The 15,404-nt window shown below is 42.0% G+C and overlaps 1 protein-coding gene across 8 annotated transcripts in view; it reads left to right on the top strand.

Moving 5' to 3' along the window:
- The window catches only part of EIF2AK4 (eukaryotic translation initiation factor 2 alpha kinase 4), a 98,652-nt gene that overhangs the window by 45,623 nt on the left and 37,625 nt on the right, over nucleotides 1-15,404 (top strand). For 7 of the 8 annotated variants that reach the window (XR_013556251.2, XM_078448484.2, XM_078448487.2 and 4 more), the window contains 8 exons: nucleotides 29-92; nucleotides 1,572-1,655; nucleotides 3,548-3,670; nucleotides 5,917-6,021; nucleotides 8,429-8,483; nucleotides 9,525-9,604; nucleotides 13,014-13,115; nucleotides 14,521-14,574. Coding sequence is in view for 7 of the 8 variants with exons in the window: in XM_078448484.2 (XP_078304610.2) it covers nucleotides 29-92; nucleotides 1,572-1,655; nucleotides 3,548-3,670; nucleotides 5,917-6,021; nucleotides 8,429-8,483; nucleotides 9,525-9,604; nucleotides 13,014-13,115; nucleotides 14,521-14,574 (667 nt within the window). In the remaining variant the exon portion in view is untranslated. The remainder of the gene's footprint in view (nucleotides 1-28; nucleotides 93-1,571; nucleotides 1,656-3,547; nucleotides 3,671-5,916; nucleotides 6,022-8,428; nucleotides 8,484-9,524; nucleotides 9,605-13,013; nucleotides 13,116-14,520; nucleotides 14,575-15,404) is intronic. The other variant, XM_078448485.2, reaches the window with a different exon arrangement.

Here is a 15,404-nt window from a genome sequence, read left to right as displayed (position 1 = left end):
TCAGTATTTCTCTATTTCTCTTTTTAAGACCTGCTTCAGATTCTGACAGTGATATCATCTTTGAAGATGAGAACAGTAAGAGTCAGAATCAGGTAAATATGTAAATAGAAATTACACCATTTTATCATGGGTGGGCTTGTAAGAAAACTAACATTTGACATTATAAACCTCTGGTAGAATAATAAAGCTTTGCTCCGATATGCAAATATAGAAACTTTCAATGTTAAAAATGTGGTTATTTCATTTATTTGCCACTCCTATGTTTATTTACAGGCCTTAATTTATCTACATAATCAAACATGCTCGCTTGTAGAAGAGAGGAGTAAATGGACATGCTGGTTTTATTTCATTTTGTCTTGTTTTTGAGAGACAAAGACCGTGCCTGCACACAAGGGAGGGGCAGAGGGAGAGGGTGAGAGAGAGAATCCCAAGCAGGCTTCGTGCTCTCAGTGCAGATCCTGATAAGGGCCTCAGTCTCACAAACCAGGAGATCAGAACCTGAAACAAAAATCAAAGGTCAGACACTTTTAGCCGACTGAGCCACCCAGGTGCCCCTTGTTTTGTTTTGTTTTTTAAGTGCAAACCGTTTCCTAGAAGATTTGGGGGAAACTTTATGTGGTTGGGGATGCCAGTTGAATTAAGTAATTAAATAGCATAATTGTGAAGTTATGTTGGTCTCTATGACCAGTTAATCTTGATCATTTTATTCTCCCTACACTGTCCCCAAGAACAGCGTTTTAACAGAGTCATGATCCTGTAACGGGTTATGAAAACAATTTTGAGGGGCCACAACCAGCTTTACTTAATTTTTAATGCCGTCGAGAAGAGTAGAGAACACCGAAGTGCGTCACACTAGTAAAGATAAGCTGTATACCGTGGCTCTCGTGAGTGTGCGAACTGGGTGTGATACATCTGTTTCTTCGTGTGGATCGTGGTCTGAAAAACCAGTTTGAAAAAAGGGTCGAGTGTCATGGCTTTATTCTCTACGAATAGAAACAGAATTATAAGGGTGCATTCAGTATAGGTAAAGAAGTCTACATGTAGGCCCTGTTAGATAAGCAGTTACATTGAGGTGAAGGAGGGTCGACTGCATGAGCCAACATTTCTTAGGTACTTCCTTTTTTTTAATTAAAATCACCTTAGACTCCTCTTGGTTTAAAGTTACAAATTGTAAATTTAACTGGGAATAATAGTATAAGTAACCTAACCTACTGCTTTGGTTTCAGCATTAGTCATGCATTGAAGTATTGTGGGAGCACCAAGTTTATAATCCTGGTTTTACTTGGTTGAGGGCAACATGCCAGGGGACATTCTACTTGATGAGTAAAAGCCTCCAAGAGATTAACAGTCTTCTGCAGATAATCCTCAGGGTATTTAAATGATTCAAGAGTAGAACCTGATGGTTTGCACAACAGAGAGGTCGGGGTTTTTTTTCTTCGATAAAAAGGAAAAATGTTGAAAAATGCTCCCACAAACAAACTATAAATCAGTGCCACCGACTTGATGGCAGTGATGCTCGTGTTCCATTTCAGCTCCCGTTCTTGACTTCTCATGTGTTTGTCTTGGATTAGGATGAAGACTGCAATGGGAAGGACAGTTACCATGAAAGTGAGCCATCGGCGACCACTGAGGCTGTGCACTACCTATATATCCAGGTAGGGCCTGGCACATGTGCGTCTTGGTGACACGGCAACTCCCAGTGGTTGCTGGCGGGTGTGTTTCAGGAGGCTGGAGCAAGACAGTGGGCAGAAGAGGGCTCACCCGCACTGCCAAAGATTAATTGGCCGGAGAGGATTGTAACATGGCGCCCCTCCTTGAACTCATGCTTTCTGTACCATAGCAGCACACAGCACAGGGCTCTGGACTCAGGCTGTGTAAGTTCTCCTCCTGCATCCCCCAGTCACAGCTGTGTGAGCTCAGGCGAGTTGCTTCTGCCTTCTGTGCCTCTGGTTCCCCGTCTCGCTGTCTCAAAGACTTGTGAGAGATAGAAGACGTAAAGACTTGTGAAAAATAGAAGAAGTAATGTCTCTAGGGTAATTAGAACCATTTGAATTCCGTAAATGCCAGACTGTGCATGGACAGAAGTTTCACTCTAACAAGTTGAATCTGGACAGGTAAGGCGTGATGCATACACATCCTTGCATGTGCGGAAGAAACACCAACGTAGCTTTAGGCAGAGTGTCCTGGAACCTCTGGCAGACAGGCGCCGTAGGCAAACCAGTTCCAGTGAGGCTTTACTAAAAGGAAAGCCTGCTCACGTGTCTGAGGGACAGAGTCCTGGCCAGTGGTGAGCTCTGGCAGCAGAGGGACAGCCACGTATGAACGAGGAAAACTTGTCTCTCCCCAAGTGAATAGGGCCATGTGTCATTATTAGTATTTTCAGTCATATCTATAAGGAGGGAGATCTTTAAGTGTGAGACGCGGTACCGTGTGCCAGAAGTAGTGTTTCCAAAGAGACTAATGAGGTGGTTGCTTTCCTACAGTTGGAGCTGGTTTTAAGTATTCCCTAACATAAACGTCTTTCAGGTACCATACAACACACATAATAAAGCATCTGTCCCCCGAACCACTAACTGAAGTATGTACTATGTGCCATTAGGCTCTAGACAGGAGTCAGAGTATATAAGGGAGGTGCGTCCAAGGTGCAGTAGGATCATGGTCTGGGAGTCTCAGGCCCTCGTGAGGACTAGAGGAGGAATCAGAATCTGTAGATGGTTAACCTGAGCACGAGAGTGTATTCCTGTCCTCTAAAATGGCATGTTCCTCTTTTTAAAAACAGTAAAATCTTTCTTCATGAGAAATCTCAACTCTGGCACTGGTTGGAAACCGATAGCCTCGTTTTACTGGTTTCATAAATCAAATGCTACGTGTTGATCTAAGATATTTAAATGATACTTCCTTGTTTTCTGATACATTAATATATAAAGAAGGGTGAGAAAGAGCCCTATCCTGAATGTTTTGATATTTGTAATGTTTTGCTCTAGACTTGCAGGTCATTGTCATGAATTCAAAGTAAAAATGATAGGGGCACCCAGCTGGCTCAATTGGAAGAGCATGTGACTCCAGATCTTGGGGTTGTGAGTTTGAGCCCCACGCTGGGTTAGAGATTACTTAAAAATAAATTCTTTAAAAAAAAAGTACAAATGAGAAAGACTAACGACATCATTAGATTTTTAATTAGCCTTTCTTGGAAATTGGGGTTTGGAAACAGTCTTGTAAAACAAAATTTTGTGTAGTTCTCAGTTTTTTCATTATTTGAAAAATAATGAAATTATTTATCACAAGGTTTTAAACAAGTCTTATGTGTTTTAAGTGAACGATAATAGGAAAACTAAAATGGTTATGCTGGGGTGCTATGATTATGCCTCTTTCCCCCCAATTTTTTAATACTGTTGGTTTCTGTTTTCAGTGTAAAAACAAGCCTTTCCTTTAACTACTTAAAATCCACAGCACAAGTTTTAAAATGGAAGATTACGTTAATCGCCATTGTTCTCCTTAATTGAAACCCTGTACAATCAAATGCTGCCTGGTCTGTTCTTGCCCCCAGATGGAGTACTGTGAGAAGAGCACTTTGCGAGACACCATTGACCAGGGACTATATCAGGATACCATCAGACTCTGGAGGCTTTTTCGAGAGATTCTGGATGGATTGGCTTATATCCATGAGAAAGTAAACTTTATAACATTTCATACCTGAAAACTTTATGTAAAACTTATGACAAAAAATACTGTGAGATTGGAGAAACACAGAAACAGAGGGTATAAAGTGTGAAAGTTCAAAGAAAATACTGAAGGTTAGGACAGGGGCCAGCAAACTGTGGCTGTGGGCTCAAATTCCACTTCTACCTGCATTTATACAGCCTGTGAGCTAAGAATGGCTTTTACATTTTTAAAGGGTTGTAAAAAAAACAAAAGAGAGGGGTGTCTGGGTAGCTCAGTTGGTCGAGCCTCTGGCTCTTGATTTCGGGTTAGGTGATGATTCCCGGGTTGTGGGATCAAACCCATGTCAGGCTCTGCACTGAGAGTGGAGCCTCCTAGGGATTCTTTCTCTTTTTCTTCTGCCCCTCTCCCCTGCTTGCTCGCTCTGTCTAAATTTTTTTTTTAATTGTTTTTTAAATCAAAAGAGGAAGAGTATTTCATGACAAGAAAATTCTGTGAAATTCAGATGTCGGTGTCTACAAATAAAGTTTTATTGGGACACGGCCATGCTTGTTTGTTTACACATTGCCTATAGCTATCTTTGTGCTATAAAACTGTGGGTGGGATTGAGTAGCTGTGACAGAGACTGCATGGCCCTAAAGCCTAAAATATTTATCTGATTTACAAAGATTTCTGCAGCTTCTGGGTTAAGTGGAAATATTTGAACACATACCAAAAGCAAAGATGATTCCTTGAGTTGTTTAAAATAAAGGAAGAGTGTGGGGCGCTTGGGTGGCTCAGTCGGTTAAGCGGCCGACTTCGGCTCAGGTCATGATCTCGCGGTCCGTGAATTCAAGCCCCGCGTCGGGCTCTGTACTGACAGCTCAGAGCCTGGAGCCTGTTTCAGATTCTGTGTCTCCCTCTCTCTGACCCTCCCCTGTTCATGCTCTGTCTCTCCCTGTCTCAAAAATAAATAAACGTTAAAAAAAATTTTTTTTTTTTTAAATAAAGGAAGAGTGTGATTAACACAGGCCCAGTTACTTGATTCTAATGGCTTAGTGCTGTCCTTCCTAGGAACATGGAGAGACCAGAAAGCCACCTAGCAAGAGTAGAAATGAGACTGAGAAACACAGCTCGCCACATGGTATAAGATGTCATTTTAGAGAGTTAGAGAATGTCACATCAATGCACATGGTAACGGATCTAGCTTCAGGATGAAACACTGCTTACATTTTAAAAATGGGATTATCTAATGCATCAGTCAGTATAGGTACTTTTTCCCCCCTTTGCTTCAATTTTCTTTAACTTAAAATGTTCATACTATAGTGTATTGATACTAAAAAGCTAGGCCCATAGTTCATCTAGTTTATAAATGATTTGGTGGGGCACGATTTGCAAGGTTGGAAATAAAAAGGAGTTCTAACGGCAGCCGTTAGAACTCTGTGGCTATGAGATCACCTGGGTTCCTAGAAGTGTGCCCCGAGCCCTCTCCTCCTCTCCATCTAGTCCGTTCAGCATCTTTTAATCATCTGCTGGGTGTCTAATACTGTGCCACACCTCGAAATGCAGACAGGCACGAGGATATGACAAACCCTATGCTTGAAAGGGACTTGCTGTGGTCTGAAGGAGCCACACTTTACCTTCACATGACAGTGAAGCGATCATACAATAAGATGTTTTCATTACATTCTAATTATTTCCTGTATTAGCATACCTAAAACAATAAGCATCATGAGGATGCCGTTAGGAAGGGGAGAAAGCCGAGTTCACGTAACAGATAATCATTGGGCACTTACGTGTGTACTAGGGATGCAAGTTGAATTAGAATCACTGTGGAAGCCTTCATGGGTGAGCTGGCGCTTGGAACTGCTGGCACAATTCAAATGAGTGGAGAAAACAAGAATTTCTTAGGAAAAATAGTGAAGAAAATAAGAGACGGGTTGAAAATGGTGTCTGTCTCCCCAACCAGAGCAAGGGTTTTAGGGTGCCAAAAGGAGAAAGACTGGGAACCTAGTGGAAGGGGCCCTTGACTGCCCCGTGGAACCATTTGGATTTGATCTGATCCAGGACCATTAGGAGGTAAACTGGGAGAGGGTGGCAAGGTCATTGGCAGGACAGTCGAGAGACCGTGCAGAGGCCATATGGCCTGGACCAGTGTGGTCTGCAGGGGAACACCTCATCTGCTTCTCATTACTTGCTTGGTTGGCCTTTGAAATTAGGAAACAGGTATAACTATAAACTGTATTTGGGAAACCGTTCTTTGCTCTCTTCCATCAGGGAATGATTCACCGGGATTTGAAGCCTGTCAACATTTTTTTGGATTCCGATGACCATGTAAAAATAGGTGATTTTGGTTTGGCGACAGACCATCTAGCCTTCACGGTGAGTATTTTTCAGATTAGACTATGCCTGAAAAATGGCCCTGTATGCCTTCATTATCCTCATAACTTTCACAGTTACGAGGTTGACTGAACTGTGCCATGTAATCTTCAGGAAATTTTGCAAGTCTGAAGGGGTGAACTACCACTGATCTTTTAGGCTTTGCAAGGGTGAATACATCTTGGTGAGGACGTTCCACTTGAGAGGTATAAAATTACCGGTTTGTGGATGAGAGTTAGGTCAAAGACATATAATACTTGATGAAATAGTTTGCTAGTTTGGTCTACCATGCCAGGCACTAGGCTAGATGCTTTACACTTGAGGAGCTTTTAGTTAATTTAGGGAAACAAAGCTAAAAACAAACAACAAATATGAGAAGAGCCAGTCCTAGACAACATGTAACTCAGAAGGTATTTATTTTATTCTTTACAACATTACAGAGTAATTCTTTAACATGCAAAGCTAAAATAATGTGTAGTAAGAGAAATCGAGATATAAGACCAAAGGCACGAGAAAATTTTGATATAGTTATAAAGACCCAGAAGGGCGGTATAAAGAAACGAACATTTCAGATGGGCCTTAAAGGATGGGTGGGAGTCCAGCAGGCTGAGATTGAGGGCAGACCAGGTAGGGGATCCCAGAGAGAGAGAACAGCGTAAGCAAAGGCCCTGGGGTGAACAGACATGATTGGAGGCCAGCAGGCTGTCTGGTTGGTTAAAGCTATGAGTCAAACGGGAGCAGTGATGATGGTGGACAGCTGGGATTCTTCTAGTTGTCAGGCCTGAAGTGCCAGAGGAAGAGTCTTTACTTATAGTAAGACAAATTTGCTAGGCATAAAATCTCTAGCACATGCAGTTAATTTTCAGGGTGGTCAGAGAAAGAAAACAGGATCAATGGTGCCATAGGAGCAAAATTTCCAACTATAGGAGCAAAACCAGAAGGTGAGGTTAGGAGAGGAGAGGGAGGAAACAGAAGGGGACAGTGAGGGTGTGGGCCTGAGTAGAACAGTGGGGCTTTTTAAATTTTTAAAATTTTTTTTATGTTTATTTACTTTTGAAAGAGAGAGAGACAGAGTACGAGTGGGGCAGGGGCAGAGAGAGAAGGAGACACAGAATCCTTAGCAGGCTCCAGGCTCTGAGCTGTCAGCACAGAGACCGACGTGGGGCTCGAATTCATGGACTGCAAGATACTGACCTGAACCGAAGTCAGACACTCAACCCACTGAGCCACCCAGGTGCCCCAACAGCAGGGAATTTTGAAGTGCTAAGACCAAGGAAGGCCCAGATGATGGCATCTTGATCCCCAAACGAAATAATTTAACTTGATATCTGGAGGCTATAGTATAGTGAGTAGATAAGGGCACAGGTTCTGGAGGCCCTGACCTAGGCTAGAATCCTATCCCTGCTGGTCCCTTGTGGCATGACCTTGGGCAGATTAGCTAGTTAACCTCTCAATACCTCCTGTATAAAATGTACCTATTGGGGTGCCTGGGTGGCCTAGTCGGTTGAGCATCCGACTTCGGCTCAGGTCATGAACTCGCGGTCCGTGAGTTCGAGCCCCGCGTCGGGCTCTGTGCTGACAGCTCAGAGCGTGGAGCCTGTTTCAGATTCTGTGTCTCCCTCTCTCTCTGACCCTCCCCCGTTCATGCTCTGTCTCTCCCTGTCTCAAAAATAAATAAAACGTTAAAAAAAAAAAAATTAAAAAATAAAATGTACCTAATGCTAATACCGACTTCAGTGTTGCTGGCGGGATAAAATGAGAATACAGGTAAAGCACCTGGAACAGTGCCTGGCATTTCCCTCTTGGGGAAGGCTTAATGGCATTAATGTCAGAGATGCTATTATGGATGGTGGTTCTTGTGACAGGAACCTGTGGAGTGACCCCAGAAGACAGTGATTTAGGGTCACTTTTGAGACGGTGCTGTCACAGGCACAGTTGAGGAAGGTGAGGCTACCTGATTGTTACTAGCACTGAGAGTGGAACAGATTTGGTGACCAGCCTCTTGGAAAGAAGAATACAGATTCACCCAGATAAGGAAACAGCAGTGGGAAAGTTAGAAAGTGAGTTTGTTGTTGTTGTTATCATACTCTTAATTTTCCTAGTAAATAGACTCTGTTTTGCCATCTGCAATGTGAAAATACATTGGTTTCTGTAAGCTGTTGGAGCTTCCTGCCACGAAGAAAGAATTCTACAACAAAGTGCCCTTCTCCTTAATCTCATTGGGTTTCCACTGAGTCCTGCATTAGTAGGGTAACTAAACAAAACATATTTAAAGCTCAGAAAAAGCATTGTTCTAGTTAGTCTGTGTTCTGTGGATAATTTTTCAGTCTTTATTTAGAAATGGAGAAGCTATTCCTGTAGAATAATAAAACATTTTAAGAGTGATATTTGACTGGCTTATATTTTTTAGGCTGATGGCAAGCAAGATGATACAGCAGACCACTTGATTAAGCCAGACCCTTCAGGTAAATCCAGAAACCTGTATATGTAGTGTATTAAAAAGCAGACCACAAAGGTTTTTTATCCCTTATTCTCTGTCTCTCTTTTTTAAATACAAAACACTGCAAATATAATGTATATAACCTGAGGAGTTTGGTTATACATTTATACCCATGAAACCATCATCTCAGTCTATGTCATGAATATATTCATAGCCTCCAAGTTTCCTCCTGCCCTATTATGTTTTTTAATTTTTATTTTTTTTTTTATGTTTATTTACTTGAGACAGAGCATGAGCAGGGGAGGGGCAGAGAGAGAGGGGGACACAGAATCCAAAGCAGGCTCCTGCCTTTGAGCTGTCAGCACAGAGCCCGATGCGGGGCTCGAACCCACAAACCGCGAGATCATGACCTGAGATGAAGTCAGCTACTTAACTAACCGAGCTACCCAGGCTCCCCCTCCTGCCCTTCTATTTATTATAATAATAATCATAATAATAATGGTTATGATTATTAATTTTCTAAGAACACTCAACATAAGATCTACTCTTTGGAGAATTTTACGTATACTATACAGTATAAAATTTCTTAATCTGAAACCTGTTTTTCATCTGGAAAGATTTTACTCTAAAGCAAATTACAGTTACTCATTAAATTAACAAAATCATGAAAATGCTTTAATTTTATCCCCTTTTTACTGTGTTATTTGTTCTTTGGAACTCTGAGAAATTAGAGCTTTGGTTAGAGTAATTGGCTCCCACAGGTAGATAGTTACGCTTTGTCTGACCCCACATGGCAATGTGAGGTTACCTCATGACCTGGGCATCTGGGGTGTTCATTCTGGCACCGCCTGTGTGCAACAGCAAAGACCTCCTGTGTGAAACACAATGTGTGGCCATACATGACTTAGACGTAATGCCTTAGTGAATTGCATGCTGTTTCTTCCTCTGAGTACAGTGAATAGTTAACAGATCATGCTTCACTCTTAAAAAACTTTTTTTTTTTTTAAATAAAAATTTGCCTTACTCCTGTCATTAGAAAGCCTTCCCTCTGCCTTCTTCCACATAGGTCATTTGACGGGGATGGTTGGCACTGCTTTGTACGTAAGCCCAGAGGTCCAAGGAAGCACCAGACCCACGTATAACCAGGTAAAGGGGAAGCCTTCTGGGGAAAAAGAAAGGTCTCAAGAGTAAGATAACAGTAAGAGCATCAAAAAAAAAAAATTTTTTTAACATTTATTCATTTTTTGAGAGACAGAGACAGTGTGAGAGGGGTGAGGGGGAGCAGAGAGAGAGAGGAAGGCACCGAATCCGAAGCAGGCTCCAGGCTCTGAGCTGTCAGCACAGACCGAAACGTGGGGCTTGAACTCATGAACCGTGAGATCATAACCTGAGCCATGGTCAGACGCTACCACTGAGCCACCCAGACACCCCATTAGTAAGAACATCAAGATCACAGTATTTGGGGTTTAGTTACCAGCTGAGATGTTCAGGAACATTCATTTCCTTGCTATGTGTCCACATGCCAATTGAGGTGACTATTCCACATAGTGCACGTGGTGTCCCCGAACAGTAACTGAAACTGGTTTTTGCTGCCAAGGACCTTACAGTCCATCTATCCAAAGAGGATTTGCACTAACCTGGTCCTAGGCTAGGCTCCAGGAACACAGGGAACAGTACAGTTGACTAATAAGACGGGTGTCGTATTCCAGCCCTTGGGGAGCTTATCCTTTGGGGATGAAATAGACAATAAACAAGTAAAAAATAAAGGAAAGAATCACAAATTGTAAAGAAAAGAAATGAACTCCAGTGACCAGAGTATAATAGGGAGCATCATCTTTAGATAAACTGACCATAGAAGGCTTCCCCAAGGGGATGGCTTTTAGGATAAGGGACAACCCACAAGAAGCTGGGAGCTGAGAGAAAGGGTAAGCAGAAGAAATAGCATGCATAAGGAGAGAACTGAGTGAGAGCTTGCTTGGCACGTTTGGGACAATCACAAAGATCGTCCGTGCGGCTGTAGCCTGGTGAGCTATGGGGGAGAGAGGCATGAAGTGAAGCTGGAAAGGAAGATGAGGGTCACATGATCCAGGGCCAGCTTAGCCACAATAGGAGTGTGCACCGGGAGCCAGTGAAGGGTCTGGAGCAAGAGAGTTCACTCCACCTGTTGCTGGAAGCTTTGCAGGAGTCAGGCGGGGTGGCTGCTAGCTGGAACTAGAGCGGGAGCAGTGAAGATGGGAACCGTGCTTCCTGTAAGACACTGCGGAGGGGAGTTGACAGGCTTCCTGACGGAGTGGATGTTGGGTCAGGAAAAGGAGGGTATGAGATGGTGCTCAGGTTTCTGCTGCAGCAGCTGGGGGAAAGCTAGCTGACTGAGATGGGGAAAGACAAAGGGGGAGACAGCAGGAAAATTCCATTTGGGGGGCAGCGTTGAGTTGGAAATGCCTGATGAGAGATCCAGTTAGAGATTTCCAGTAGGTTGTTGAAGACTCAGGACTTGAATTCAGAAGAAAGGTCAGACTCAGAAGTATACCTATGAGAGTCATCAGCCCAAGAGGGATTGAAAGCCATGGGACTGGATGGGGTGACTTAGGGAAAGAGTGTAGAGCTAAATCTCAAAAATAGACTAGGCCATTCACATCAGAGCATATTTTCAGGCTTGCAGTAAAACCCAGGTTTGGGTTTCCATTCTGACAGAGATCGCTGGGTAGTGACATAGAGCTAGGCCTCCAAATACCCAGCAGGGCCAGGGTGTGGGAGGTGCGCGCGCATGCGACATGGGCATGTGAGGGCACCTTTAACGTCACCTCTCTGAGTTCAGTTTGCAAGGTGTAATGAAATCCTTAAAGGGGCTCTATCCACCCTTTGGCCCAGCACCTCCCCCTTTTGAAAGCTATCCAGAGGAAACAACGACATCCAAAAAGATGGGTGTAAAAGGGGTTCATCACAGCATTATTTAGAACAGTGAAAAATAATGGTGTTTAAAAATAAATGGTTAAAGGGGCGCCTGGGTGGCTCAGTCGGTTAAGCGTCTGACTTCAGCTCAGGTCATGGTCTCACGGTCCGTGAGTTCAAGCTCCACGTCGGGCTCTGTGCTGACAGCTCAGAGCCTGGAGCCTGCTTCGGATTCTGTGTCTCCCTCTCTCTCTGCCCCTCTCCTGCTCATGCTCTGTCTCTCTCTGTCTCAAAAATAAATAAAAACATTAAAAAAAATAAAAAGAAATGGTTAAATAAATTCTGGGACTTCCATGTAATTGAATACTGTACGTCATTAATATCATGTTTTAAAAGCCTGTTCTAGAAAAATGCTATAACGTTGAAAAATATTCTCGCTATCTTAAGGGGATAAAAGTTACAAACCATAGTATGGTTGTAGTTTTATAGGGGGGTGTGTGTATGTGTGTGGATGCGTTTAAAAACCAGCAGGCCTGTCTTAGACCAGTAGTAAATATCCTTGAGCAGTGGCATTAGGGGTGATTGCTGTTTTTCTTGGTGCTTTTCTGCATGTTCACCATTTTCTACAGACAGTGTGTAGGAAATGCCACAGCCAGTGTTTGTTTCTAAGACTTGGGACATCACTGGTAATAATTGGATTCTCCCCTACTAATCCTTGAGTCCAAATTCATGCAAGAGTTGCCCTTGAAAGTGGCTTCTGTGCCTGTGTGCAGTTTGCCACGTACAGTCCTCCCTCTCGGCAGGGTGCCCCTGCCGGCTGCCTCAGGCACATTGCCTTCCACACTGCATCCTCCTCTTGCCAGCTCCCTACCTGAGACTCTGTGCACTGACTTGCCCTTTTGCTTTTTTACTTGCGCCATTTTTCTATCCTCATTGGTATGGCTTTGCAATCAGTAGTTGACCTCTGCCATCAACTGCAGATTTTGGTCTGCGTTTCACTTTTGAGATGATGGGTAAGGAAGCAAAGCAAAGCAAATTCCTTGGACAGATTTCATTTGTCCTTGCTCTTTAGGGATCACTCTCAGTGGTCAGCCAGTGATTTTCTATGTCTGTGTATATCGCTAAACCAATTTCAGTGAATTTTCAAGGAAAGCATTGAGAAATCACAGCAAGTATTTTGTTTTTTTTTTTTTTTTTATTTATTTATTTATTTATTTATTTATTTATTTATTTTTATAAGGAAAGATGTTTTCTTTTTTTTTTTTCAATTTTTTTTTAACGTTTATTTACTTTTGAGACAGAAAGAGACAGCATGAATGGGGGAGGGTCAGAGAGAGAGGGAGACACAGAATCTGAAACAGGCTCCAGGCTCTGAGCTGTCAGCACAGAGCCCGACGCGGGGCTCGAACTCACGGACCGCGAGATCATGACCTGAGCCGAAGTCGGACGCTTAGCCGACTGAGCCACCCAGGCGCCCCCACAGCAAGTATTTTGTCTGCACTTTATACCTATAATTTTTTTAGAAAAAACCAACTTTTTTCTAGTGTGGCTTGTTTTTCCCTTAGTAAACCTTTTTCCAGCTAACAGTGCTCATCGTATAATTTCCTGGTAAATGACACGTTCATATCAAGGCTGTCTAAATACAGTTCTTTTTACTCCTTAGAAAGTGGATCTCTTCAGCCTGGGAATTATCTTCTTTGAGATGTCCTACCACCCCATGGTCACGGCCTCAGAAAGGATCTTTGTTCTCAACCAACTCAGAGATGTATGTATCAGATGTTTTAATGCCTCAACTTCCAGTAACCCAAATCTTAGCGTGGACATCAGAATTTAATGCAGGGTACCCTTCTGGTATTTATAACATGGAAGAGGCAGTTTCACTATAATCTATATTTCTAGTAAAAGGAAATCTACCTCTGCTTATACACTTCCAGTCATGAAAAACTTTCCCCAGTTTTGTTTGTTTTTGGAAATCCTACTTGGAGAGATTGCTAGGTCATAGTTACTTTTAAAAAATTATTCTTAGAGATTTACTCTTGGTTTTAAAACAAAAGAAGAATCAAAAAATTTTGCATGATATTGATGTAGTTGCAATGGTGGGAAATGAGTTATAAGGATAATGGAGATTTAGTTCTAGAAATGAAAGGTTCTAACCAAAAGGACATGGTAGTAATGCCTCAGGAATACCCCTATGGCCAGAAATTTAAAAGGGTCTGGGGAAGATAGCAGCCACTTGAATTTTTTTCCCCAGGGAAATTTCCCTTAGTGATTTTGGGATTAATCCTTGCCTCACCTATTGCCCAAACTAAAAGGGACCAGTGTTAACAGTGTGTGAGGCCCAGGATGCCCATTACAAAGAGCTTTAGGACAAAGTGGAGAGCATCAAGGTTTGGGTGAATGGGGGTGGCTTAGATTTGCATGTTCATGAGCAAAGCAAAGAGCCGCCTATTTTCCTGAGCTGAAATCCTATCCACCATGACTGAGAATATTCCTCTAGGTATTTTTGAAAACTAGAATTATTTTATTGCCAGTACAGCATAGACCACGATGTTCACAAAGTATGGAAGTAAATAAAGTGATTACCATGTCCTTGCCTTGACTTGGAATGCTCTTCTAGGATTATTTCCTTGATGAAGTGCCTTTCTTTAGTCTAAAGTTCATGTTTGTTCCCTCATTTGAAGAATATCTAAGCTGTCAAGTTGATGCTATGATTGAAATCTTATTTACCAGAAAGGTGGGAGCTTTTCAGGAGATACGGGTTTTAAGTATTAATGTTTGGTTTTTGTTGTTGTTGTTGTTGTTGTTGTGTGTTGGTGCTTTGGTGTTTTTTTTTGTTTTGGGTTTTTGTTTTGTTTTGGGGTTTTTTTTTTTTCCTCTTTTCATCTGTGTGTTTTATGAAGCTACTGGTCTTCCTCTGAAACCATTAGATTTTAAAATACTTTGTCCTCAGATGAGGTGCTTTCTATCATCTGGCTGTCATTTGGGTAAAATTTGTGTTAAAATAATATTTATGTGCTTGGAACTGTGGGCCTTGGGCTTCAAGAAGGTATCACTTCAGTCTTTCCTTGTTTTCATTTTTATACTCGATTTTCTTACGTCTGGTGATTAAATGCTTTTTCACTGCGGCAGTTTGCCAAGCACTTACTGGTTTGAATATAATATTCTTTTAGCCCACGTCGCCTAAGTTTCCAGAAGACTTCGATGATGGAGAGCATACAAAGCAGGTAATTCTCTGACACTTCCATTACTGTGTCTTCACCCTAGGATTTTAATTACTGTTTTTCTTCTTTTTCAATTAGTACTGTTCTGCCACTCATTCTCTCGTGCCCTGGGAACACCGTGGGGAAAAACATCAAAAGATGAAATGCTTTAAATGTTATTAGACTCGAAATACACCATAAAAATGCCAAGGACTGGCACAGAAAATTAACCAGCTACAGGGTTCTTTTGTGTGGTTCATTGTGCTTTTGAAGTGCTGTTTGGAACCTTGGCTTAGCTGTTGGAAAAAAAGAGAAAGCTTTTAGATTTCATTATGTTAGAGAAAGCTTGGAACTTTTTAAGAAAAGAATACAGTTTAAAACTATAATTTCATTCAGTTTTGTAGTTAAAGTAGCTCAGATTGTAAAGGAGAAGACTCGACAGTCTGATGATGATAGTATTTTAAAGTAAAATAATTTATCCTCCATACTATAAACACCTGAGTATGTGTATATGTAACGCATGTCATGGCTTATTTGGCATCCAGCTAATGTGAATGAGTAATTATTGGTGAACCTGTGTATTGTGCTTCTGGTGTGCATTTCTTCTTAGTGTTTGGTGGTTTATCTTGGCGAAGCCTTCCTTGGTTGATAATCTGGCATATGGAAGTTTATCCTGACTTTTCTTTATTATCAAGGCAAAATCGCTTATTTAAATTATTAGTGTTGAGAACAGAAGCTTCGCTAGAACATGGCATTAGTTTGCAATTTCTTGCTTATTGGCTATGTATCTGATTGGACGAGTCACTTATCTAGATTTTGATTTTCCTCACCTGTCAAATAAAAGGATTAAGTGC

This window comes from Panthera onca, chromosome B3 (genome assembly GCF_046562875.1).
Source record: "Panthera onca isolate mPanOnc1 chromosome B3, mPanOnc1 haplotype 2, whole genome shotgun sequence".
Lineage (NCBI taxonomy): Eukaryota > Metazoa > Chordata > Mammalia > Carnivora > Felidae > Panthera > Panthera onca.
Note: the sequence above shows the minus strand (reverse complement) of the source record. Positions and strands in the feature narration are given on the sequence as shown.